The 27,019-nt window shown below is 43.4% G+C and overlaps 1 protein-coding gene across 1 annotated transcript; it reads left to right on the top strand.

The window, feature by feature from the left end:
- Nucleotides 1–580: 580 nt before the first annotated feature.
- Nucleotides 581–20,748, top strand: VXN (vexin). The gene is made up of 6 exons (XM_074897696.1): nucleotides 581–693; nucleotides 3,721–3,776; nucleotides 9,399–9,564; nucleotides 14,437–14,498; nucleotides 16,133–16,218; nucleotides 17,224–20,748. Exons 1-6 carry the CDS (start codon nucleotides 627–629, stop codon nucleotides 17,408–17,410), a joined length of 624 nt encoding a protein of 207 aa, XP_074753797.1. The 5' UTR covers nucleotides 581–626; the 3' UTR covers nucleotides 17,411–20,748.
- Nucleotides 20,749–27,019: the final 6,271 nt, after the last annotated feature.

The raw sequence follows: 27,019 nt of genomic DNA, 5'->3' as shown, positions 1-27,019 counted from the left end.
TCCCTCTGCAACCACTGAAGTGTAGGGGGCATATAGACCGATACGTCTGCATGACGTGCCCTTCTTTAGTCATCTGCATTTGAAATTTTACACTAAGTGCCCAGGATTCAGGTATTAGTTTGTGAACTTAAAAGGTAAAGCACAAAATGCTTTTCTTAATACACCTAGAATCAGCTCCTCATTATATGGGAGGAGAAAATTTTTATGATAAATGTGTTAAAGTACACAAAGTATTAACCCAAATTATTTTAAAAATCCTTGCAGTGCTTCTGTAAATGTTTATTTGCCTATACATTGACTGCACAGAACAGATTTTAATTATTAGCCATTTATTGCAGAGGATTCTCCAAACTGGTAAAAAGAGATGTAAAATAAAATGATCCTGAGTTAGAGGCTTAAGTAACAGCTAAATTAAATCTTTGCATTAATAGTATTCATAGAAAGGCAGATGGGAGCAGAAAATGTTGCAATGAAGAATATGGAATGAGATGAGATCACAGCATCAGTCTGTCCTTTGTAGATCTGGACAATGATCACAGAGCCAGATTGGATTAGTGAAACCTATTTACCAGAAGTTCAGAGCGGTTGCATGAAGCTGAAAGGCAGTCAGGAGGGAGAGGTGGAAAATGCACCAGATTTACAGCTGCAGTGACGAAAATTTAGAAGTTTTCACCACTGTGATTTCATCCAAATGTGAGTACATCAAAACTGTAACTACTGCTACGGTGTTGTCTTTTAGACGGATGATGGGGTGTTTAGCATCAGGGAAATCTCTGAAGGTAGCAGCTCATCTGTTGTGCCGTGCCGTGCCGTACCGTACCATGCCGTGCTCTGCTTGCAGTCCAGCGCTCGCGGCTTGTTTCTGGAGCTAATCTGTGCAGGTGCCTTGACATTGTGGCATGTAAAATCTTTGCACTGGCAAAACTGGGAAATCTGGAATCGGTGTTGGTATACCTATGAGGTAATTGCTAAAGTGACAGCTTGCAACTGGGTGGCTATTCTGTGTAATAGAAAAGAAAATGAAGTTCTGCAAGCAGTTAGCAGCTCAGATGAACTGGGTGAACTGCATGAATGTTGAATTTAAGTCTGCTGGCTCAATAAGTGGAACATTTCCAAAGCCATGCCCTGGAAATGAATGCATGATTAACATTAATTGCTTGTAATGAAGAGTAAGAACCGGACAAAGCCCAGTCTGCATTTGATTGAACAAATTAGTTTAAACTCAATGGCTGCATATTTCAGCAACAAGAAAGCAGGTAAAAGCAGGGAAAACAAATTGCAGGGGCAGATCAAATCTTAACTTGCAAGCTGTGATCATGAGCTCTCAGCTGCTTAATTTCAGAATATAAGTGAACCATCACTGTAATTGTTTTTGTTGCCCAAAAGCTGGACTGTATATACAAACATCCTTTTTCAGGCAAATCCAGAAACATCATCTGCAAGGGTCATTCTTCCTTTCCTGCTCCCACTCCCTGCAGAAAATCATGTTTGCAGGGAGAGCCCTGCAGCCCCACTGTTTGCATTGCTGCCATTGTATTCCTGCCCAAGTGGGTCACTTCTGGCTACCTCTGTGATTCACTCTTCTTTCAATGGCTATTCAAGTAATTGCATGTTTGCTGGTGCTGTGACTTCCCTTTCATGCCTTGCCTTTCTTCAGCCCCTGTAAGCCATTTGCCACTTGCTCTGGCAGACAACAGGCAGTGAGTTGAACTGTGGCTCATACATACTCTGAAAATATGCAAATTTGTTACCGTTAGGCACATTTATGTGTTGTTCCTTGTGCACCAGCCTGGGTACCAATAACAGCCCAACAGTGCTTGCTTGCAGTAGAAATCTATATAAACTGTGCTCCTCATACTCTCCAGTAAAATACATAAAATATCAGAGAGACAACAATTCCTTGCATCACTAAACTTGTGCACTTGAGTGTTTTGCTTGTGAGCAGTTAGTTTAGTCTTCGCAGGAAGAAATTCCAGAAGGTGATTGCAGCAGCTTCAAAAACAAGTTACGATATATTCCTAGGAAAAAATCCACCTTCATTATGTTTGTCTGGTTTTCATCCCACACTCACTGTGGTTTAAAATAAAAAAACACATCCTGCAGGAGAAGGCAGCAGGGATCCCTGAGGATATTATGCCATGCAAAACAGACTGTGATTGAACTGACAGCTTAGCACACTCAAGCTCTATACAGGCAGATAACATAGTTGTGATGAGTTCAGTGTGGAAGTAGCCTGCCCTGTAACGGGTTGCTTGCAGGCACTCTGGGCAAGATTGGTCACCTCCCGTGTTACTGTCCTGTTTCACTATGGGCAGAGCATAGGCCAAAACTTTATTTCTAACCAGTTGGGTCCTAATGCTCAGCACTTATATCCTCACTGGAGTACCGAGGGGTGGCTTTTAGACAAATCCAAGCTGTCTAGGAAGAGTGACTCTGGTCCCACTGCAAGCTCTGCTTGTACTGGAGCCCTGGAAAGCCTGCTCACTTGTTATTCCTGCCATGAGAGGAGACGAGTTTGGCTGCAGTAATGAGCAGCTTTGGATGACCTCCAGCTGCTTCCACAGCTCCAGAAATCTTTGCAAACATTAATACATAGCAGTGATAAGCAACTCCTGGAGTTGAATGCATGCCAAAAATGTAAAGGAAAGCTCACCTGGAGGGTGAGTCACCCGTCATCCCATAGCAAAACTTCCTGGCTCTTCAAAGCCTGTGGGTTATACATGAAGCCTGAATAGGAAACCCTCATTCACGTGCCTTGCCCTCAGGATCAGCCTTTAGAATTGGAGTTAATTCTCTGAATTTGGCAGGTTTTTGCAGGCCTGTTCCTGTCACTGGCTGCTAAATCCTATAGCTCCTGTAGCCTTAACACAGAGGAGGGTAATAATTTTAAAGAGCAAAGGGTAAAATACAATGAGAGGGAGAGCTGGGAGTACCACAGAGTGTTTCAGTCCAGTTTCTAGTCAAACTAAAACAACAAGTATTTAAACAACCTTCATGTTGTCAAAAAAAGCCATCACCCAAAACCAGTAAAGCTTGGCTTATGGTCCTGGCATCTTGGGTGTCTAGTGGCTAGCGATTCTGTTTTGCCTATGATTTTGGTGTCTTCATGGGTATAAGAAATTGAGAAACAGACTGTAAGCAGAATGCCCCAAGTTAAAGAACCAAATGGGTCATTTTGAGGATTGAAAAGAAAAGACTAGGCTTAGTGCAAATGTTGTGCTTTGGACATCATGTGGTAAAAGTGAAAGGATGTCACCAAGGAGTTTGAGCTTATTGAAAAAGTCCCTATCTATATAAAATGCTAGGCCTCTCCAAAGTTAAGGTATATACTAGTCATGTTTGAAGGTGACTGGATGGAAAGAGAAACTCATTTCCTTCTGAAACATTGGCAGGTAGGAGGACAGATCAAGACCTAGGAAGGAGAAGGGTAGTTCCTCCTGGAAACCTATGGGAGAGATGTAGAAACTTGGGGAAGGCTGTTGCCCTGCGTCCATGGAAGTCTGTATTGTATAGGTAGAGCATGGTCTCTGAGATAACATTTAAAAGGACTTTCTTTTAGGCTCTTTCAGCTGAAATCCTCCTTAAACCCTTTCTTCTTTCCCCCCTTGCTGATCCCTCTGCCCCCAGTGTATTCTCATGGATTACTTTTAGAGGCATGTGTAACCTCATCTTGTCTACCTCCACTGCACCCTGACCATGTTCCTGTTCTTCTTTTCACAGCATGTAGTCCTGCCCGAAGACGAGCCAAAAGTACGCAGCACATCCTAACAAAGAATGTAAGAAAAATCTCCCTTTCTCTCCCTCTTTTCTTTTTTTTTCCTTAATTCTACTTGGCTACACTTATCCTTAAAAATGCCATGGATAAATGGGAGGCAGATCTTTCAGGGCAAAGAAGTGCATTGGTGTCTGATGCAGGAAATGGGGTGGGAAACAGAAAGAGGAGTGTCTGTAAAGCTAGTTTATTTACAGAAGTGCTTTGAAGCTTTGAAACTTCAAAAAACACGGTCTTGCTGTGCAGAGACAGTCAAAATGAACATAGCAGCTTATCAACATGGGTCATCTGAGGGAATCACAGACTTAATTCTTATCCATAAAGCCCTAATAACAGTGCCAGAGGGACAGGCAGGAATGAAAAACAAACAAATACACATTAATCAAGGAGCCTGGGGAATCTGGGAGAAAAACACCAAGCAATGGACTGTAACCTTGAGTCAAAAGATGGCTCTGAGACAGCCACAAGAGGATGCTTGTGCCTTGATCCCAGCAGTGGTTGCCTGCTTTGACTCCCCCTCAGTGCACCAGCACAGAGGGCACAGCTGGAGTTTTACCCCCTCCCTGCAGGTGAGGTAACCACTGCAGATTCAGCTAACTGAACATTTTTCATGCTCTGAGAAAATGTTTTCTAAGTTTGGTCACTTTGACACATGAGCATGAGGTTTCTTGTCTTTGGATACAAATTTCCCTCCTTTTATTTTTCTCTAGCACTTTGTTGAATTATTTTATTATACTCCATGGCATTTCCTTTTTCCATGCCCCTCTCTCACTTCCCAGTCCCACCCTCATTTGTCACTCCTCTTTGTATTCCTGATTCCCTCATCTCCTCACAGCATCACAGGCTGCCCTGATTACCACACTTACCTGTGCACTGGGAAAAACCTCGCCACATTCACTCCCATCTCCTCTCTTGGTTATTAAAGCAGATCACAGGATCCCAATACTTCACAGAATGTCTGTAGTGGTCCCCAGAATGCCTGTCGTGTTTGGGTAAAAAGTATGTATGTGTGTATTTTCTCAAATTGTGAAAATCTTTTTTTTTGTCCTGTAACTCAAGCTGAGGTTTCAAAATGACTCTTCATTCCAAATGGAGATGAAAATCAGAATGCCAGAGTGTTACTCAAAATAAGCCATTTTGAAATACCCCTTTTATATTTATTATGCCTTTGGTATATTTTGTTTTCCATGTAATATAAAAATAGTAGAAAAGTCCAAATCAAAACTGAACTGTACTGACTTCATAAAACAGAATGCACAGATAATTTCTCTATTTTTTTGACAAAGCAGATACTTTTCCAACAAACTCTAACCAGAATTTTCTCATAAAACTATCCAGCTGAAAAAAATTCAGCTAGCTCTCATTGAAATCTAGGGCAACTGTATGTCTGTTATCAAGTTCTGGATCTCAGCAGATAGATAGTTGTTGTTTCTGCTAAATGGGAGCCTCTAATATTTAGTTTGGATTGGATTAGCTGCTGTAGCAGCACTATACTCATAAAGGCCTAAGAAAATCTGATAAGAAAGTCCCTGGTTTGTTGCTGTATTTTTAGAGGATTTTTGTTTTCCTTTGGGGCTTTCCTGACCCCAATTAAAGATGTCCTTTGATTGGCCCTTAGTCATGATGCAGGCAGCATTGTATTAGCAGTGGGAGCACCGAGCCTGAGGAATGGTCCGCAGCTCCAGCTAAGAAAACAAGCAAGGCTCTCAAACCAAAGCAACTGGCACAATCAGCTCTTAGACTTATGCCTTCCCCTTCTTCAGTATGATGCAGCTGCTTACAGCTCATGCACAAGCATTCAAATAAATTTCATGTACTGGAATATACGTGCCTGTGAGGAAGTTGTGATTGCCAGTTTCTAGACCCACAGAAAAGTAGCAGAATGATTATTTATTTTTCACTTTTACCTCTGCACCTGCAGTCAGTACTGTAGAAATGCCTCAGCTAACATGAAATCTTCTGCTCTGGCGATTGCAGTGGATGCACAACTTTAATCCTTAGCAAGGGCAAAAATAGCAAGCAATGTGGACATCTGCCAGACCTTTGTTTTTTGCGGCAGAAATACTCAAGCAGTGTAGCATTACGTGATTTAACATTCAAATGACTGACCTTGGGGGTAACTTCCATCACATTTAAGAACCCATCCCAGAAGCACAATCATGACTGTGGAAGGGTGAGAGAAAGGGGGAAACACCTTTTTTTTCAATTGACTGCTTCACCAATATGCTTATTTACAGTTCCTATTGCCCAGTAAAGATTTCTTTCCAGTGATACTAGATCCTTCCCTTCTCTTCCCTTGTTCTTCTAGCCCCAAAATCCCTTGGGTAGAACTGTCTTGACACCAGTACCGGACTACTTTGCAGAAAAATGGCAAATCCCTCTGTGCATTAAAAATTAGATCAGCATTAGACCATCAAAAAGAGCTTAACTCTACAAATTTGGCATTTCCTCCACTAACAAGCACTTCGTTGTTCAGCTTCTAAACTTCAAAGTTTTATCCAAACCCTTTGTGGTTGGTTGTTTGTGATTTTGGGTCCAGGAGCAGGGTTGTGGGAATAGCCTCTGTGCTGCTCTGCAACCCTACTGTGTCTTCCATGCCCCACAATTAACACAGCTAATTCCAACAGCGGGTATGACAGGCCTCGGTGCTCTCATGTGCACAGTAAAGTCCACAAAAGAGACTTTGCTGAGCTCTGAATTCAGAGTCAGCATCCTGCAGACTGAGATGGTCAAGGGACTTGCTTACAGGTTCTAGAAACTGTAGTTTTCAGAGAGCAGTTTACTAATTCTGCATGGTTTGGCTGACTCTGCCATTCTCACAGATTAAAATTTCCTGGTATGTCTTGAGAAGAAAAGTGACTTCCATCTGATACTTGTGCCTCACCCTAGGTACCCTAGAGAAATGTCAGCTCCAGTTTAGATCAAAACTGCACTACAGCAGGTTTAGTTTCCTGACCTAGATAAGTCTTTACATATTACAGTAATGAGTGAGGTAGTCAAGCTCATGGTGAAACCTTGAATTAGGAGATAAGAAACTCCAAAAGTGTACTACAGCCAAACGCTGCAAACGAAGATGTTAATTGAAGATGTGCTATAGAGATTGTGCTGTTATCTTCAGCTGTAATGGAAAATGACATTGCAACTTATTTATACAGATTCTTCTGCCTGAAGGCATTTTGGCATTACTGATGACATGTAACAAGGAATCTTGAAAGCACAGACAACATGCCTAAATAATTCCTGCTATTAATGAAGCTAAAAATCATGCTTCTTCTCCCAAAACTGTATTTCATCCTTTGCAACACATAGGCAGATTGTTAAGTTTCAAGCCATTGGTGGTTTACACTGATCAAATAAGCCACTTTCAGGATTAGACATGACTGCAACCAGCATCCTACTTACCAAAAATGCTCTTTCCATGACCATGCAAAAAACACAACCTCAGGAGTCTCGGTAGCAGAGAGTTGCAGACATTTGCTGTCACACACCAAAGAAGACTGAGTGTGACCAAGAGCGCTGCACATCTTTCCAGAGATGGTGGGAAAGGTGAGGTTTGTAGTGCTCCTTGAAAGCTGGAAGAGCTCGGTTCACGCAAGGCAGATTCCAAGGGCTGTCAAGAGAGACCCCTGCCAGACACAGCCTCGTTGTATTCGTAACGAAGACAGGTGTCTCCACCGACATCACTGTGGTGATGGGGGGAGATGCCTCTGGTAAGCAGCTTGCAAGGGTTGGGTGGCCAGGGCATGCATGGACACAGGAGCCTGCAGCCTGCAAAGAGCTGCTGCAGAGGGATGGAGAGGTCCTGGAACTGGTCCAGGGGCAGCTGGGAAAGAGCCAATGCCAACTGTTTAAGCAGCAACAGGCAGCCTCTTACCACCAGCATCATCCTCATTTCTGAATCATCAGAGCAATGCTGAGGCTAGGCTCAGTCCAGCAGCACCAGATTCATGGTCAGTAGAGCTGGGGCCCAGCCACAGCCTCCTTTAGCACGTGCTTGTTTTCAAGGACACCAGTAGTTCCTTTCACTTAACACTGGGCATGTCCTTAAGTAGCTTGAGCAAGGACTGTGTTAGGCTGTGTGCCAAAATCCACAGAACTAAGAAAAAACCCCTCTTAGGTCTTGGATTAGCTTTGGTTGCCTCACCAGCCCTTTCCAGCAGTATTTTTGCTTGCTGTTGGCCAGTTTCTGCTCTTTGTCCTGCTGGTCAGTAGGATCTAGCTTATATAGCCTTCTCCAGATTCCTGAGGGTACATAAAGTCAAAAGAGTAAAAAGCAGTCAGGTTTGGGTTTTTCCTTTTGCCCGTTTTGGAAAACATTGGTTTGCCTGTGGTTTTATATCTGTGTAAAAATTCACTTACAAAGAATGATGCAGCTTAATGGCAAACTGAATTAAATCTTACTTAAAGGGACAATTTTGCATGAGAGAACATTCTTGAATGCGGTCTTGTTTTTATCTTAAGCATATGTTAGAAGGCAGAGCAAGAGATGGAATTAAAGTTTTTTCTATGCCAATAGCAGGCCAGTCAGCTGCTGGTCTCAGTCTTGAGACAAAATAACTGTATCTATATATAAAACATGTAGATGACAACTATCAGTCATCAGTTAAGTGCGAGTAACTGCTTTTCTCCTGGTCTTCCAACATAAGATCAACGTAAGTAAGTCTAATAAGAAACAGTTTGAATAGTTGCCATGTGTCTCGTTTCCTTGCTGGTTTGGGTCTTCTCCCTGTTTTAACTGGTTCTCTGTATGACAGTAGCAAGTGTTCAGGAAATAATGAAAAAAAAAAAAAAAAAAAAAAGGTAAGTATGAAACAATCTTTCCCTCCTGTTGGGACTTTAATCATCTTGAGAAAATTGTTTCTGGACCATCCTGGATAACAGTCCTGATCAATTGACCTGCTTGGAGCCTATGCCTGTATTTTTAAGCTCACATTAGCTCTGGCCTCCCCAGTTACCTGTGGCAGCACAGTGAGTGCTAAGGCTGAGTCATGATCAATGTAGAAAAGAACTTGATTTTGTTCATGCTCGTTTTCAGAGACTGTCTGAGATACAGGCAGCCTAATGCTCAAAGATGCCCCTCTTGGTGAGTTTTGTTTGTGCAAGCTAATGTTTGTGAAAATTAACCTCTAGGAGCACAATTATTCAATGCCTTGTATCCTCTGTAGTCATTTACCAGATATAAAGTGTACATAAGTCCAAAAGACAGGAGAGACCATGAAGAAACAACATTTGTAATCCACATTGCATGTTTAACTGATTGCCCAAGATATGATGCAATAAGAAAATGAATTTGAGCTGTCTCAAAGGCTTAGCCTATTCAATAGGCCTTGAAAGGGACCACATTTCAGTCTCCCGAGGAGAATACAGACAGGTGCAACTAAGTAGCTGGGTCCCAGAGATGCCCCACATGATTTTCCCATACCTTTATACATTTCATATACAGAAGCAGGAGCCAAACAGAACAAACCCCACAAATCCCACATTCCCCACCCAACAAAATCCCCTTTGGATGGCAGTAAAGCAGTGGGAAGAGCAAGTGCTATGCAGTTCCTCCAATGACGTTGACAGACCACCTAATCTCCAAGGCTAGGTGTAACAATGGGATGGTTTTGCCTCTTCCCTGTAGGTGGTAGCCATATCTGATCGCCGGCCCCACAGGACAGAGAAGCTGCAGCCCCACCAGGGTGACCTCCTCCAGGTGCTGTGCAGGGAAGACGAGATGCGGAGCTTGGGCCATCTGCAGAGTGGGCAGCAGGGACTCTGCCCCTCCAAGGGCTCTGCTGCCCAACACGGTAAGACCACAGAAATGGCTTTATTCCTCTGTGGCTTCAGAACATTTTTAGATATTGCAGTCTTCCAGTCTGCAGTGAAGCAGGCACTTTGTTATGTACCTGAAGGGTACTTCCATGCTTAAAATGTCTGGTGGAATTAATGAGATAGTGACCTTGGCATTGCACAGCTCTCGCTTTATTCAGAGTCATAAACTCACTTTATTCAGAGTCATAAACACTCCCTTTCCAAAGGCTGACAATACTTTAGAGATGATAGATTGTGAATTACTGAGTTTGCCTGAGTCATCTTATTAGAAAAGGTCCCTGTTCAGTTGCTTAGAACTTGCTAGAACATAATTATTTGGGATAAAAATTCTAGATTCTGGATGTCAGCCACAGAGCTGATTTTGTTTTTTCAACCAAAACTTGTTCAGTGTGTTTGTGAGAACCCATGAAGGAAAAACAGAGTTTGTGAATACAAATCCAAGGAAATGAGAAAACGTAAATAGACTGGTTATTCAGCTCCTTCGATGCTGGTGTGTTAAGTTTGGATGGTCAAAGCTAGAACAGAGCCATGCAGTTTGGCAAAAGTGGCCTTTTAATCAAAAACCTCATCTTTTGCTCTTCTTTGAAAAAAAAACCCCAGATTCAGGCAACTCATAAGCCTTTGAAAAAATTCTATATGGCATGTGTTGGGTAGAGACATTGAACATTTAGCTGTTAAAAGGTGCTAAATCTGTAATGTAACATGAAGGCACATGTTCTTCACACAACTGGTCTTCAACCTCACTGCTCATAAGCCATCCCATTAGGAACACAGACCATACAAGAGGGGAACTGGGAAGGAGGAAAGTGATCTTGGAACTGTAGGGAAAATATCTCAGACTGGGAACAGAGCCAAGAAATGGCTCAACAAAGATCTGGGCTTCAGGGTTGGAGCAGGGAGAGGCAGAGGAGTGGCTGGGTCCAGCTGTGGGGCATTACCAGTGGCAGAGAGCCAGTGGGGGAGAAAGGAGGGACTGCTGGTCTCTGCTGTTACGAGCCACAAGAGGTAAAAGATTACAGGTGTGAACAGGAGGAAAGATGTAGGCGTCCGAAAAGAAGAGCAGAAAAATGGGGAAACCATTCTCATAGCAGGAGAAAGGGAGGCAACTGGGCAAAGAAACTGGGATTATGAAAGGGAAAGAGGGATAAGCTAAGTGTTGTTGTTTAAATCCAGCTGGCACCCAAACACCATGCAGCCACTTGCTTACCCTCCCCAACCCCCAGGAAATGGGGGAAAGAGTTGGAGGGATAAAGGTAAGGAGACTCATAGGTTGAGGTAAAAATAATTTAATGATTGAAATAAAATAATAAAATAAAATTTTAAAAAATAATAATTATAATCATAATAACAGAAAACACAATCAGGTAATGCACAATGATTGCTCGCCACCCACTGACCAATGCCCAGCCCATTCCCAGCTAGTGATCCCAAAGGAGAGAGAATACTGAAATCACCATCCCAAAAACCTGAGTGTAGCTTCCCAATCAACACTCATCTATATACTGAGCATGATGTTGTATGATATGGACTATTCCATTGGCCAGTTTGGATCCGTTGTTTTGGCTCTGCTCCCCCCCAGCTTCTTGTGTACCTGCACACTAGCAAGGAATGAGGAGTTGAAAAGTCCTCAATTTCTTAGCAACAACTAAAAACATCAGTGTATTAGCAACATTCTTCTCATACCAAATCCCATACTGAATCCAAAACACATCCCTATTCTAGCTATTAAGAAGGAAAGAGGGGAAAAAAAACCCAATCAGCTCTACCCCAGTCAAAACCAGGACACTAAGCTTAAATTATAATAAAAAAAAAGAAACCAAAAAGGACTGACTGAGGAGTGGAAGGAGGGAGCGAAGCAAATAGAACAGGACAAACTCACCAGGAGCATCTGGACAAGACAAGCCTACTGCATGGCTGCCTAAGCTTGTGCAGCCTGGCGAGGTTGTTTGTCAGATCGCTGTTCCCCCCAGCACAGAAGGTGCTCAGGGACCATGGCAGGCCGTCTCCTGCAATCACTCCCTAAGGTCTGTCCACCACTGCCCCCAGGCTCCTCAGTGATGCTCAGCACCTCACACAGCCGATGTATCCCCCTTTTCTGGGTGCCTGCCTCATGCCTCTGACTGCGACACCCAGGAGTGCTCAGTTCCTGCTGCCAGTAAAAACTGCTGACTATGAACAGTGCTGCGTCTGCCTCATAGCCCCTGAAAAACTGGATCTCCAAAACTTCTGGTCTTAAACTCAGCACCTACCTCTCATTCCCTGGCATAACTCCTTGTCCTCCAGGAGGTGATGAAGCTGTTCCTTTAAAACATTTGTGCAGATGATGACCACAGTGATCAGCAATACAGAAGAGCCCATGAAAATATTAATAGTTCTGTCCTCAGAGGATTCACTGGTGGGGAAAGTAAGTATAGGAGTCTGCACTGAGAAATAAAAGCTAAGGATGAACAACTGCTTTCTGAGTGAACACTGTCTATATGAGTGAAGCAGAAAGTCTGTGGCAAAATGGTTTCTGGTCACCAATTAAAGACTGAATCTCAATATCTAGATCCTTGGGGAGGGGGGGAAATGAAATAACTTTGATCCAGTTATGGTGTTTTATAACTTTTGAGTGCCTGACTTTACAGATTTAGTGTTTTAAGGGAAGGAAAGTAGAAGTGCTTGCAAATATTTGGATGAAAATAAAAACAGCTCTTTGTTAAGACGTGCTGCAGTGTCCGGTTTCAATATGCACTGTGCTAATAATACCTACACAGAGAATAGAGTGACATGAGAGAGTCCAGAAAGGTTTCTCCAGCTGTTTCTCAACAGATGGAGAGCCAGCATGTGATATGAAGTGAGGTATATATATGGATATGTATCATCTATTTTCATTAATCTCTGTACAAATGTGACCTCCACAAAAATTTCACCCTTCAGAAACATCCTTCAATTTTCTTACTGGAAAGAGTTGTGTCTGTAGAGTTTTCCTCACTTGCTCCATAGATAAATACTGTTGGATATTAAAGAGACTTCAGATCTGATAAAGCACAGCTTGTAATTTGTGTAATAGAGTGAAAAGTTCAATTTCAAGAGTAGTGAAAAATGTGCAAACAAGAGCGTAGGTGAGACTATGAGCACACTCTTTGTTAGCATTGGAAACCCTACACAAGTATCAAAGCATAAAGATGGTCCATTCCAGTGTGCGGGAAGGCAAGTGTAGCGGGAGGCCACAACATGGAACTTCTGACTTTCACTCAAAGCTGTGCTTTGCTTCACAGGATGGATAGATTAAAAAGAAAACCAAACCTGCTCTTATTCTCCAGAAAAGCTGTACTCAGGCTTGTACCAAGTTTTTTTATCTTGGAAACAGGGAAAGACAGAATAACAGATGTGGAGCAACCTTTGTCCCAGGCTTACACATCTATAGCATGTTCTGGAAGTAGAATTCACACCACACTTAGACACCACTGAACCTGAAGCCATGAAGACTTACTTTTGCTTAGATATTTTGCTAAAGTTTGCCAGAACATTTTCTGTATCTAAGAAGAGGCACAGTCTGAAGGGAAGAGTCAGACAATATAAGAGAGAAAAAAAAAAAAAAAAAGGACATTAGCTGAAGCACTGATGCCTGGAGCCACTTGCTGAATACTGTTAGTACCTAATATGCAAGATGAGAGGAGATGATTGAATTAAACTTTGACATGAGAGATACAGTTAGGTACCTAATGGAATTACAGGATGGGGTGGAGTGGGCTGACAGGGAAGAAAGAGGCTAGTTAATATATTTATCATGTTCAAATATTGCCCCCAGAAGAAGAAAACAGTTCTGGCTGTGAACTCATGCTGAAGACAGCACTATAAGCAGCACCTTGGTTATTTCTGATGTTTGCTGTCATTATTTATATTCCATTGGTCACAGCAGTTGTGAACCATATTGTATCCTCTGCCTTGGTGAGTCCTGGTACTTCTGTAGATCCTTGCTCTTCACTTACCTGAATACCCTTTTTAAAAAAGAGCAGACAACTGAAAATGGCCAGAAAAAGAAAGAAAGAAAGAAAGAAAGAAAGAAAGAAAGAAAGAAAGAAAGAAAGAAAGAAAGGGGGGGGGGGGGGGAGATATCCACGTTCTCACATTCTCAAAGCCAAATGGAAGGATTTGGCTCCACGAGAAAAAATCTGGAATCCCTTGCTCATTTATTTCCTCGGCACAACTAGCAGGAATGTCAGTGAGTATTTATCTGTGGAGAAGTGATCAGCTGAGTGATCACTTGTAACTGAAAGGTAACCTCCAGGTTTAAGGAGAGCAGAGAGAGGTGCCACTCAGCCACGGGCAGACAGAAAGGTTAAAATCCCTCCTTGTGATGGGCTGGATGTAGCACACATCGATGCCCAAGTAAGAATAACCCCCAGGGCAATCCATAAAGGAGAATGACCTCCTAGGCAGGACAAACCTGGCAGCGGCAGCTCCAAGATGCACAAAAACTGTGTTACCCAACCTCTGCTGAGGAGCAGCAGATGGGACCGCTTTTTATATGTACACACACATAAGTGTTTGCAGAGAGGAAGGGTTCCTACTTAGTTTGGTCTGCTAAGGCAGTTATCGTCTCATTTGACAAGTCTTGGAGCAAGCAGTTGAGTGATTTTCCATAATAACTTAAGCAATTCCAAAATAATTTATTTTTACATTGCAGTAGATGATCATAATAAAGAAACTTCTGCACTTTTGGCTATAATCAAATCCTGTGGGACTATAACCTGAATCTGGGTTCTGTTCATATCCAGGTTTAACTGCATGAAGGATGCTTTTAATACAAGCTGTGCTAGTGGGATATTTACCAATAATGTCATGTTTATTATGCTTTGCAGTAGGAATTACTGAACAAGAGTCATCAAAGCGCTATAATCACCTGTTGGATGGAAAAACTTTGGTAAGTAAATACAACAAGACCAACCATCACTATCTGATGCATCTTAAAATCCAGTACCTGTCAGCATGTCCCACATTCACAACATGTCAGTTTGTTGCAATATGTGCAGATCTCAGTCTTTGTTAAGGCTTTGAGAAAATCATTTATGCCAGAGGCTCCTTAAGTGGAAGCCGAGACTAGCATAGGACATCTGCCCCTCAGGAAACCAGGAAGGGTTGTGGGATGGAAATGGGCATGCTCCAGTTCTGGATACTCAGCCACCTACAAGAGCTAGGAGAAATTAGCCTCTTGTTTCTCAGGGAATTTCACAAATTGGAAAAAAAAATAATTTCTGAAGTGGAACAAGCATCAAATAATTCATATTCACCAGAATGCCAACCTGACATGATAATCAGATCAGTCCAAAATGTCAGTAAAGAGTTGATGGGAAAATCATCATAAAAAAACCCCAAAATTTTGTTCTGTAATAGAGAGACAGAATGTTTTGGTTAAAAATGTTAAAACATTTTCACTCTCTTCTTTTTCTTACCAAAATACAACTTTCAAAGTCCCTACATTTTATAAAAACTAGATTTTCAAACAGAAATTAGTCCTTTGAAAAGTTTCTGACCAATACCAGACCATGCTATAGAAACTTTATGGCTTAAAATGTTCTTTTGGATGGCTACAATATACTTGCTAGCTGATAGCTGGGCTACACTCAATAAAAATGACTGTACAATATTGAAAGTTGGTCAGAATTAGTGGTATTCGCTGTAATGAAACTAACTGCGCCTATCAATAATTAAGCCAGTTCATTTCAAAGGGTGCTTGCAAAACATCTTCAAGTCATGGAATACTTGCTCTAAATGTATCCAGTCTCAGAATAATTCCGGGGGAAACAGCCTGAGACAGTTTAAAACCAGTTATAGTAGTGACAATAATATGAAGAAATTTTTCAGTATTGCCAGTAAAATCAGTAAGTGTGTTTATTGCCTGAAATGATGAGAGCACATCACAATTTTTGACATTTTCTTCTATTTCTGGGCAATGCACACTTTATCTTACCATCCTGGAGGATATGCCCGTCTCAGTGGCCTGTTTATGGGAAAATGTGATTCAGTTATGGCAGACAATTTATGATCAAGTAAGGCAAGAATGTCAATGATTAGACACTTGCGGGGCATGAACCAGGGCCCCCCATACCACAGGTCAGCACTCAGCAAAATGGGGAAACATTTCTGAACACTTAAGAAACGGCAGTGGCTGGGACAGCTGCTCCCCAGGCAGCGGTGGAGGTGGCCTGTGAAGAGCTGCAGGAGGCAGGCTGCTCAATCTGCACAAAGCCTCACCTCCTCAGGAAGATAGACATAAAAACTAGGGAAAAAAAAGTTCTGCAAGCCTCCCTCCCTTGATGGGAGGTGTAATTCTTGCTCATACAAGCCCTGTGCTGAGCTCAGTGAGACCATTCATGTGAGCAGTCAGTATTTGTGTGGGTAAGAGTTGGGCAGTCAGGTCCTTAGCCAGTTTGCTTTCTCTTGTTAAGAGATCTACAGTACTTATTTATTTTCCTAAAAAAGCCTCTTTCCTCAGGCAAACCTGGGGTCCCTACTCATCAGTGGCATTTCCTAATGCCATGCTTTTTCGCTCCGCAGCTCCCGCCATCACCAGTTGCCCATATCACTGTGAAAGCGGCGGCTGTCACAGACTCCACTGCAGGTGACGGCACTCCTACAGACCTGTAAGTCCCTTCCCACCCCTCCAGCCAAACCTGGGGGGCTGCATGCAGGGTGCTGCCAGCAGGGAAGGGGATGGGACATCTCTGCCACAGGTCATCCTCTCACCAGAAATACAAAGAGGTGTTCAGCTGCAGGTCTTCTCTGAATTGCAGCTGTAAAACCTCAGTGGTTTGCAGTAAAGCCATGTCGCTTGCTTCCCAAAGGCAGGGAGAGATTGACTAAAGGACATGCTGATTATATCATCAGCCATGGCTGTTTATACAGCTGCCCCGGTACCAGTTACAACTCTGTTTCATCACTAGAAAAAAAACTAAATTCAAAATTTAATTATTTTCACCCTACAAAGTCTATAATATTTGCCCTAAGGCAGCTTAGACGATGTAATTAAATATTTTTTAAAAAAAGCTTTATTGTTTTTAACTGTAATTAAGGACCAGCTTGATTATGATACAAAGACACTCATCAGTACACAGTTAACCCAGACAAGGGTCCGGGTGATATTTGAGATGCTGCCATTGCCACTTGAGGGACAATGAGAAGCTTGTGGTCACAGCATCCTCGCACTGCATACACAGAGACCTAAAGTCAGTGTAGCCCCCTCGGCCAGGTGGAGCTCACCCTGCCTGGGCACTGCTACATCATCCCTGGGGCTTCCATTGGAGGGCTCAGCTCTGTCTCTGGGCCATATACCAGCTTTTTCCCTGGTGGCAAACACTACAGAGGATACCCCTAGTAACAGTGCCACTTGTAGCCCATCCCCTCTTGATATCAAGTGAACGAGGGGCTCTGAGGAGAGGCAGGGCAGCAGGGAGGGGGCAGCTGTAATGTCCAAGCCCACTGCCCCACACAGCCCCTGCTCACCCCAGACTCACCAATCCCAAGGACTGGCCAGGTGCAAATATACCTTGGCAAACGGGCAGCCCTTGGTTTTCAGCAGCTGGTCATCATAAGCAGGGAAGAAAAGCCACAGAGATGAATACTTCACCCATCTGTGCTTTATTTGCTAGTCATGGGCAGAGCTGGAGGAAGACGGCAGAGTATGACCTGACCCTGCCACTGGCAGCAGAAGCTTCCCTGCCGCTGACAGGAGGCAACTTGTGCGGAACACCCAGCCTCCTGAGGAAGATGTGGATGAAGCACAAGAAGAAGTCAGAGTACCTGGGGGCAACAAACAGTGCCTTTGAGGCAGACTGATAAGGCTCAGCATCATTTGGAAAGACAGAAAGTCCATTAGCCAGGACAAGGTGCTCTGAGATCAGTGAGGGAACAGACACAGCACAGCTCATCCAGGAAAAAAAATATCCTTTTTATTACTTGATGCCATTGCCTCAGAGCAGTGTGAGAAGGGCTAAGGTAAAAATGGTAAACGTAATGCAACTCACTGGCCTTTCTTTGTTGCAGTATACTAAAATCCCAAGTATCCCCCTAGATTTACACCTTGGCTCGATGATGCTGAAACTACCACTGGCTCATTCATCATTTTACATGTCCTGTCTGAATCAGCTCAGACTTGCAACAAGAAAAGCCTACCAAGCAGTTTATGTATTCCTCCAAGGTAACAGATCAATGACATTAAATCCCAGGGGGCTGCTCATTGTGTACCATGGCTTGTCCTCTTCCCCCTCTCATATAAAGAAATTACCACATCTTACAACATGCCTGGTTGAATGACATATGCTAAACATCTTCTTTTCTTCAGTTTTGATGCTTAGAGACAGGGGTAAAGGATGCAAAAATTTTAAAAGAATGGGTCAGAACTGAGCAAGTTTGCAAACACGCATTTACCAAAATTTGCTATGTGACAAGTGATTGGTGTTTCAAAGTGTCCTGCCAGATCAAACTGTGAGCAACAGGATAACCTCAGGAGATACTCTCTTCCATAGAACCTGCTTATACATTAAGTGGTTGTCAGCAACTTACTGTCTGCCTGTGTGGTACAGGATATTTCACTAAGTGCACAAAATATCAGGAGGAAAGAAAATACCTAAATAGTGCAATTAGGTGACTGAACATGAGAAACTTGCATATAGGAGACCCATGCTTATAATAGATGTATTTAATGAAATTTGATTAAAGTTTTTCTCAAAACTTTTTTCAATTTAGAAATTACTGGTCATGGGACCTTGGGTTTTCCTCTAAAAAAAAAAAAAAAAAAAAAAAGTTTTACAAAAAATGTTTTGACAGTATTACAGACAGGATTCTATTAGTCATGAACACTGCTTGCCTCATATGAGTGCTCCTCTGGTTGTTATAAAAGACTTTGATTTGCCTAAATACAGAACTTTAAATACATCAGGGAAGGTTTAGACTGGATATTAGGAAGTATTTCTTTACAGAATGGGTTGTTAAGTGTCGGAATGGGCTTCCCCGGGGAGGTGGTGCAGTCCCCAGCCTGAGTCGGGTTGACATAGCGCTGAGGGATATGGTGTAGTTGGGAACTGTCAGTGTTAGGTTCATGGTTGGACTGGATGATTTTCGAGGTCTTTTCCAACCTAGATGATTCTGTGAAATATAAAACTGGGGGAAGCGTATCTCCTGTTGCTCATAGTAATGACGATCTTCTCTAATCTAACTGCCAGTGTTCCAAAGCATAAATTAAAAATAAAGGTCTTACTCTATAACAGAATCAGAGGAAAGAAGCTCCCATCTGAACCTTTCTTGCCTGCAGCTGGTGTAGTGGAAGGCACTGAGGTGTTGTCAAACACAGTGACACAGTACTAAGGTGAGGAGGCTCCAGAGCTGAGAACCCACCAAAGTTCTGAACCATACATTAGCAGTGTTAGCAGCAATTACAGCTCCTTCCTCTCCTACTACAACCACGTGGGAAACTTCTGCACTTGGGGTACCTACTGACTTCATCCACTGCTTGTGTTAAGATTGTCTTCAACCTGGACTTAGAAAAAATCATATTCTGAATTTCTCTTACAGTGCAGGACAGAGGGTGTCTTGGCTTGCAACCTGCGGAGCTGCAGGCTGGGGCAGTTATCCCCAGTCAGGGGTCACCAGCAGCAGGGTACCACCTGGATGGGAGGGAAAAGCTGCAAAAGCAGCCAGGTCCTCTGGCTTTGGTGTGAGCAGGGTGGAACAGCACACAGGAAAGGTTTGCAGCTTGACAACCTGAGCAACGAAAGTCCATGGGGTAGGAAAGCAACTGGAGTGGCCTGATAGCTTTACTGAGCAAAAGTCCCCAGTGGCTCCAAGGAGGGCTGTGGGGACACCTGTGTGAGGCTGGGCATGCTGGAGAATGCAGTAGGATGGGGAAAAAAAAGGCACTATGGCTTTTCATACAGCCAGGGCCAACTCAGTCCAGAGTCTGCCAAGGAGGGGAAAGGCAGTAGCCCGTTATAAAATCTTTCTGTCAGGCCTTGTGTTCATCTGTCCATCACTGCTTCAGTCACAGGCTTCTCCTTCAGAGGTGCTCAACAACTCACAGAGGACAGCCTTGCAGCTAGAAGTCATACAGACTGTCCTCCTTACCAAAGGCAAAAGTCCTGGCCCAGCAGCGTGAAAGAGGGATGATTTGCTCTCCTGATTTTCATTCGTCCTCCTGAGAAAGAAGGAGAAGACGGATTCTTGTTAATCATGCACTGAAGGGCCCCAGCTGCTGGCAAGACAAGGAGGAGATGGTGGTCCAGTATTGACCATGTGTGGCCAGCCATGGCATGCAAGAACAATGCCGATGCCCAGTGAAGGCTGCACACCTGCACAGCACCAGGGCAATTTTCCCACAGGGGCCCACCCCACCTTTAAATTAGAGCCTGACACATTGCCCCTGTGTAGTAGTCTGGACACCGTTACCCTGCCAACATCAGATCCTCCATGACTGAACCAAGCTGGAGCCACAGCCAAGATTTTCCTGAAACATCTTTGACAAATATCACTAACCACGCTACAAACCCCTCCCCAGCCCATAGAAATCCTGCCAGAAGCCTTGGCTTTGTAGGCACACGCTATTTTTACACATATAGGTAGACCTAGTACATACAGTAGGACTACTCTCTTGCACAACCACGCATACACTCAAGGAGTAAGGAGAATAGTAATCACCAGTTCCCTTTTTTGGTCTCATTCCCTAAGCAAAGCAAAAATAAGGAAGATGGACAGACACTGGGAAAAGTCCATTTGCTGAATTTGGGATAATTAAGCCAGTGAGCTTTTGTGGTACCTGCCCTTGTAGCTAACATGAGCCATAGAGCACCCAACACACAGTCCAGCACAGCAAGAGTTTTGTCTGTTGAGAATCCTGTATCGTAGTATTTAATTTGTTAATTAATAGCATTAAGCAGTATGAGGATGGAGGCAAAGAGGAAATGATTAATGTTTCTACCTAATAATTTCTGTATCTTGAAATGTGTATTTATGTTTTTCTTATTTATTTAATTTATAATTTGGATCTACAAAAGAAGGAGATATTTACAAGCATATTTAATTTCTCTGTATTCCAGTAACTACGGTGGAGATTTCCTGTATTGTACTAGATACTTACTTTATTGATTCAAAATAAAATATGTCTTATTCGTTAAAAAAAAAAATAAAACCAGTAGCATATGGTAACATGTGGGTCTCATTGATTTATAAGCTTTTGGGAAGCATTTAGTAAAGGCAGGGTTTATAGTACTGAAGAATATGAACGCCTGATAGCAAAACTCCAAATTTTTCTCCCCTCAGGGAGAGCCCAGAAGTGTATGTTTGTGAGCAGCTCCAATATTTTACGGATGGTAGAATCATTGTTTGTTATCAGATATTCAGAGAAAAGCCCTGGCACTACCAGCAGTTACACATTAGGTACACATTTACACACCTAACCTCAAGCATATTACTGACATGATGGTTAGCCTCACTGTGGCCCTGGGAAGTAAGCAGCGTCACCTCCCTCCCAACAAATAAGAACATCGAGACAGAGACTCCTTGAGAGTAGTTAAGGCTCTGGTAGAGAATAAAACCAAGTGTTCCCCATCTTCAGTCCCACCAGTTGACAGCAAAGTCATTTAACTTACCTCAAACACAACACTGCCTTTGGAGATCCTGTGCTGAAACACAGCCCAACCCAAAGTGGGTTCCATAGGGACGGAGGAGCCCAGGCTAGGGGACCTGACTCAGGACTGCAAGGGGAAAGACTTTAAGATAGAAGGAAAGAAAACCATAGTGTTGGTATCCTTCAGCAACCCGGACTTTGGAAAGCCCATCTGTTAGAGGATGACGTGCCCCCCCTGCCTACCACACTGCTTATACCCCTCACAGCTCTGGTGAAATGGTGCCACATTTCTGGTCCTCCCATTGCAGACAGTGTCTATGTCTAGAATGAGCAACCAGGGAGTGTCCTCTCAGTGAGTGTCCACACCACAGGACTTGGCACAGATTTTTTCCAGGACGTGGGGTAACAACCTGGCCTCTGCTGGGGCCTCCTCTGCAAATACCCAACCTTTAGTCATGCATTAAAAATATCCACATGAGTATGGAAGAGGATGTTGGTATGCCATACATTTTTCCAGATGAAACTGTACAGAAAGCAATGTTGGGTTGACTCCAGCACACCATCAGAAAAATGTGAAATAGTGATTAAAGAAATAAGCGAACTGTACCATTTTTCCATCAAAGACAGAAAAGTTGTTAAACTGTGCAGCTGAAAGCATCGCCTCTGGCACTCCCTGACACAAGCATGTTGTCATTCTTTATAACATCTGTGAGAAGATGCATTTTTCAGACATGTGTCATGTCATTTTATAATTTTGGGTTCTCCAGAACTAGAGACTAACTGGGGCACTGACCTGACTGAAATAGACTTCATGATGACAGTGCATCACACTTACAGTAATTTATATTTAATTTCAAAAAAAGGTTTCTAATTTCTTCTCACCATTTCAAAAACATCTTTGTGATAGAACTACTCACTAAAATATCCACCATTATTTTGCATACCACTTTATTTAAATAAACTGTAGTGAATTTAAAACTAGACTACTATATAAAGTAATTCCTACTGATGCATGAAAAAAAAAAATCTCAGATATGCTTTGCCCACCTTTCTTCCCCTTTTGAACTCACTTTACAGATCCTGTAACAAACAAGTCTGCCAGAAGAGCTGATCACAGGCGTATTGCTGCTTGGGGGAATACCAAACACTTTTTACAGAAAATATTTTTAACTCAAACATTGGCATCTGCAGAATAATTTCACATCTGGGAGTTACCCAGCCAGAAAAGTTGCAATATCATGACTTGCACACACAAACAAAACTGAAACAAGTCAGATTTTTCAGATTAAATCCCTGCTCAAAAATTCATATGTGAACTGTACAAACAATGCAGATGTCAAATAGTCATAAATATTTTATGAGAGATTTTTAAAATCTCAGCATTAACTCTATAGATTATTCACAAGTGAGCAGCACGACCCTACATGGCATTGAAAACCCTTTTTTTTTTTTAAGTGACAGAACTATTATTTAAATGAACTGGCACACAGATCACTAAAATAAAAACTGAAGTGTTTAGAAGGAAAAAAAGAGAGTTGAATATTTTATTAAGTTACATGAAGGCCCAGAGAAACCAAGCAGCTGAGCTCAAAGGGGGACAATTCAGGACGAAATGGAGGGATGTGTGAATGATGTCTCTCTTCTCAGCCAGCAGGTTGAAGTCACTACAACAAGAGTTGTCATTTTTAACAGCTTTATTAACAAGCCCTGTGGAGCAACCAGGGGCCCCACAGCTGACCCAAAGGCGGGAGATGAGGGCAGACACTGGCTGGGAGCCCCTGGTCCTGGCCAGGTGTTTTGACTCGTCACACCTCCCACCCTGCAGATTCACCTGCCTAACACTTTACTCTGCTTTATTTTAAACCAACATTTTCCTACTGTGCCGTCATGTTTTGCATAGCAGTGAAATAGTAAGAGGCATCATCAGGCAAATAGATTGAGTACTCCCTTTAGGAGAGGGGGTGGGGGGTGTTCACTGGACCATAAAGCAGAAGAGACATGCAAAAGGCCCTGCAGAGTGCACAGTCCTTCCCCTGCTATGTGTGACGAGGCACTTTTTGGTGAAACGAGCCCTCAGCACAGCCATGCCTGGAGCTGATAATGCAAAACCAGCCACTCTGCTGAAGCCTTGTCTGCTCCTGCGCTTTGCCAGCAAAAGCAAAGCTGGGGTTCAGAAAGCAACAGCATCTTCATCAAGGCCATTGTCTGAGTAACAAGGACCACTAAACACACAGCAACAGCTTGCAGGTTTCAGGCTACCGTAGCCTGGGAGTTCAGTGACAAGCCTAGCAAGACCATATAACTGCTAGACTGCCAGAAAGTCTTGCAAGTATTTATTTTCTAATAAAGACTTTAACCTTTTCTGTAAAAACTGCAACCCTATAACTTCTTAATAACTCTCCCAGAGCCCTCATAATACTTGGTATCTGACATTTGCCCTTGTAAGTTAGGATGCAAGCAGATTTTTTGATCAGATTTGAAGCAAGTTGAATAAAGATTTATCTATAATGAACTCTTAAAATGAGGTTCACCAACACTTAGAATCTTGCAATGTCTATTCTTTTAATCATGATAGTAACATCTAAAATCCAAGCTTGGCTAATCATTTTTTTAGTTGATTATATTATGAATAGAAATATCAAGTTACTTAGCTGGCTACCATACGCTCAAGGTGGGTGAACCCATTAGTGGAAGAGACGCAAATATTCTAGGAAAAAAACAAAACAGTGTGAAATAAGCCTCCACTCATTTTCCTCCACGGACAGACCCTTTGATGCAGAAGCCACACAGCGGCTGGCATGCCGGACTCCTGTGTCTCTGCACCAGTCACACACAGCAAAGGCAAATGTCTGCCAAAAGCTGCCATGGAGTAGGTGAGGATGTGAATACATGGTGCCATCATTCAGCCTGGGGTTTTTTCAAGGGAGCTTTTATTTTGTGACTGTTGCACCCGCCTCAGCTGACACTCGACCCACACATACTAAGGTAGTTGTTCGTTTTGCAGCCAGCCACAAGGTCCCCACCAAGCATCGGGTCTCCAGGTGGAAAGCAGAGATACTCAATATCTATGTGTTGCCTCAGGTGATGCCCTTTATTTTGTGATCTTTCCCACTTAAAGAAAAGAGACAAACTCCACCAGTGCGACAGAGGAGTCACCCCACATGTGCAAATCAGCTACAGTCTGGTTGCCACCACTCTGGCACCTGTTTTGCCCCATGTCAATCCTCCCTGCGGGCAAGGAGCAGGAACCACCCATGGGGTCCCTTACCAGGGAGTGGGAGGGCTCATCCCAGGCTCCCCCAGCCATCGGCATGCCCAGCTGTGCCACAGCGAGCCCCGTGTCCCTCGTCATGCCAGGGGGAGGACATGTATGGGCAGCACTCACGCGTCCATCAGTGTGAGCATGCAGAACAGGGTCTGGTCTGATTTGCATAGCAACCACGGCAGCTGGACACATCAAAGGCCTCTCTGCAAACCATCATCTCAACTTCAGTTCCCAGGGTTAAAAATAGGTTCTTACTGCATGTGATCACTGTGAGGCTGAAACACACGCGTAATGAAGGCTCAACCAGGGTGATCAGCAGAGATGGAAACCAGAAACCTTCCAAATGCAAAAAGTGTGGGGGTCAGCAGCCTCAGCCCCTGCAGAGAGTCAGTAAAACCCTTTCTCACCTGGTCCAGCTACTGAAGCAGGCACCAGCAGCTTGGTGCAGATAGCATGGTAAGGAGGAAGACTGCAACATTCAGGCTGGTAATGACCTTTCTTCAGAAGCAAGAGAAACAGCTTATTCACATAACTCTTGCTTTTTGGAGTGACCAGCTGGCTTACACCAGCTTCGCCACTACACAACAGCCCCCAGTCGGCATCCGAAGGATTGTATGAATTACCTGTGCAACCATCACATGCCAGCACCATACTGACATGAAGCACAGCTCTGAGACCAGGTCAGCTTCACACAGATTTGCTCAGCTCTGCCATACAGCACCACATTTCATCAGGGAGAAGAGGTCTCCACCTATATCTGCTGACACACAGAGGATCTTTCAGGTCACCCCATTGGGTTGTCCAGGTCCATACCCAGCTTTTGGAGGTGCATCACCCCCGAGAAACCCTTCGAGGATGCAGGAGTGTGATGGATGCTCTGTCCAGAGGATGGGAAATCCCTGCCCTTCCTGGATATCCTCTAATGGGGAGAGCAGGCAACCACCCAGCCATGCAGAGATAAATGCTGCTTTACCTAGACATGGGCTCCATCTTCACATCTCTCCCTATGTCACTGGCTAACCTGGCTGGCACCATCGCCTTCTGCCTTGTAGGTGGCTGCATTTTTGTTAGAAGAATGTTGGTATTAGCAGGCTCGAAAACTGCTGTTTTGCAAGACATTTAAAGGCACAGCAAAAGCAGACTTCAACAAAATTAAAATATACTCCAGCTAATCCAAGTGCCTAAAAATAGGGTAGAAAAATTGCTCTCCTGTGATAAGCCTCCTTGCCTTTATAAAGTTACAGGTAGGATCTGCACTACAGCCACAAAGATTCAATCCTTCAACAATTATTATTAATAGAAGATCAGGAAAAATAAGATACAAAATTCAGACAGGACAGGTATAAACAGCCTATTGACTGCTCAGTTTTCAGTAGTGCACCTGAAAAGCAAAGCCAGCATGTGATGCACTCATCAAAATGCTGAAGGAGGCTCTGGCCAGTTCAGACCTCTGGGACCATTCCCTGCCATTGTGGAAGCCTCCTCCACAGGCTCCAGGGGAGAGGGGTCATCCTCCTGCCAAAGGAGAAGCCTTACCTTCACAAAAGAGGGTCAGTGATGCAAACCTTGGCATAGTCAGCATTTAGTTGCTCACGGGTTTGGAACTGGTACTTCTGGTACTCTTCATAAGGACCAATATTTTTGACAGAACCTCAAGGCAGCTTGAACACTTCCTTCCTCCAGGATCTGATGAACACAAAAGAGCCAAACCCTCTGTCCTTTAATCTCCTTTTTGATACACCAGAATAAACTATTTAACAGATGTTTGGGGTGAAGTTGGAGATAAATGAGGTTGTGGAGCCAATTTTATGCAAGAGTCAGGTCAGCCAATTACAGCAGTCACTTTTGTTCCTAGAAATCATCAGGTCAACAGCAAAACCCCTTTGGTAGTTGACCCACACCAGAAGCAAACATCTCCTTCTCATCCAGTTGTGCTCCCAGCCAGAGGGTTGTTAGCTTAAGCAGAATATTTCAGAAAGAAAGTAGCATGTGCATGAAACCTGCAACAGCCATCTGTAACACAGGACAAAACAACTGCCTTAGAGATGGAAGCAGGCAGCACCTAAAAGAGAAACACTTCACATGGTCAAGGAAACATTCTTGCCTCACAGTTGCTACATAAAGGATATGTGCTATACAAAACCACCCACTGACAGGCACATTCACCCCTGTGGCTCAACACCCATCCCAAGAGATGGAGCAGGCAGGCCTGCACTGTCCGCCTGGGCACCCAGCCATGGGGTGCCCGGCTTCACCCTCTCCCAGCCAGCAACCCTGCCACCAAACCACCATCACCCACTACAGATTGCTTTATTTCCTTTTATTTACCATGAGAAAACAAAGTCCACTTTATCAGGGCAAATGCACATGGCAATATTTACTGCATCCTGATAACCAGCACAGACACAGAGACCTGGCACATGCCCCACATCAGGAAATGAGAGGAATTCCCTCATATGTTGGAAATAGCATTGTGTGAAGTTACACTATTGTTGTTTCATAGATATCCTGACACAATAGCTGGACACATTACACTTACACTGCACACGGCTGAGTAAGAGGG

Source organism: Athene noctua, chromosome 2 (genome assembly GCF_965140245.1).
Source record: "Athene noctua chromosome 2, bAthNoc1.hap1.1, whole genome shotgun sequence".
In the NCBI taxonomy this organism is placed as follows: domain Eukaryota; kingdom Metazoa; phylum Chordata; class Aves; order Strigiformes; family Strigidae; genus Athene; species Athene noctua.
This window is presented reverse-complemented; position numbering and strand designations above follow the sequence as displayed.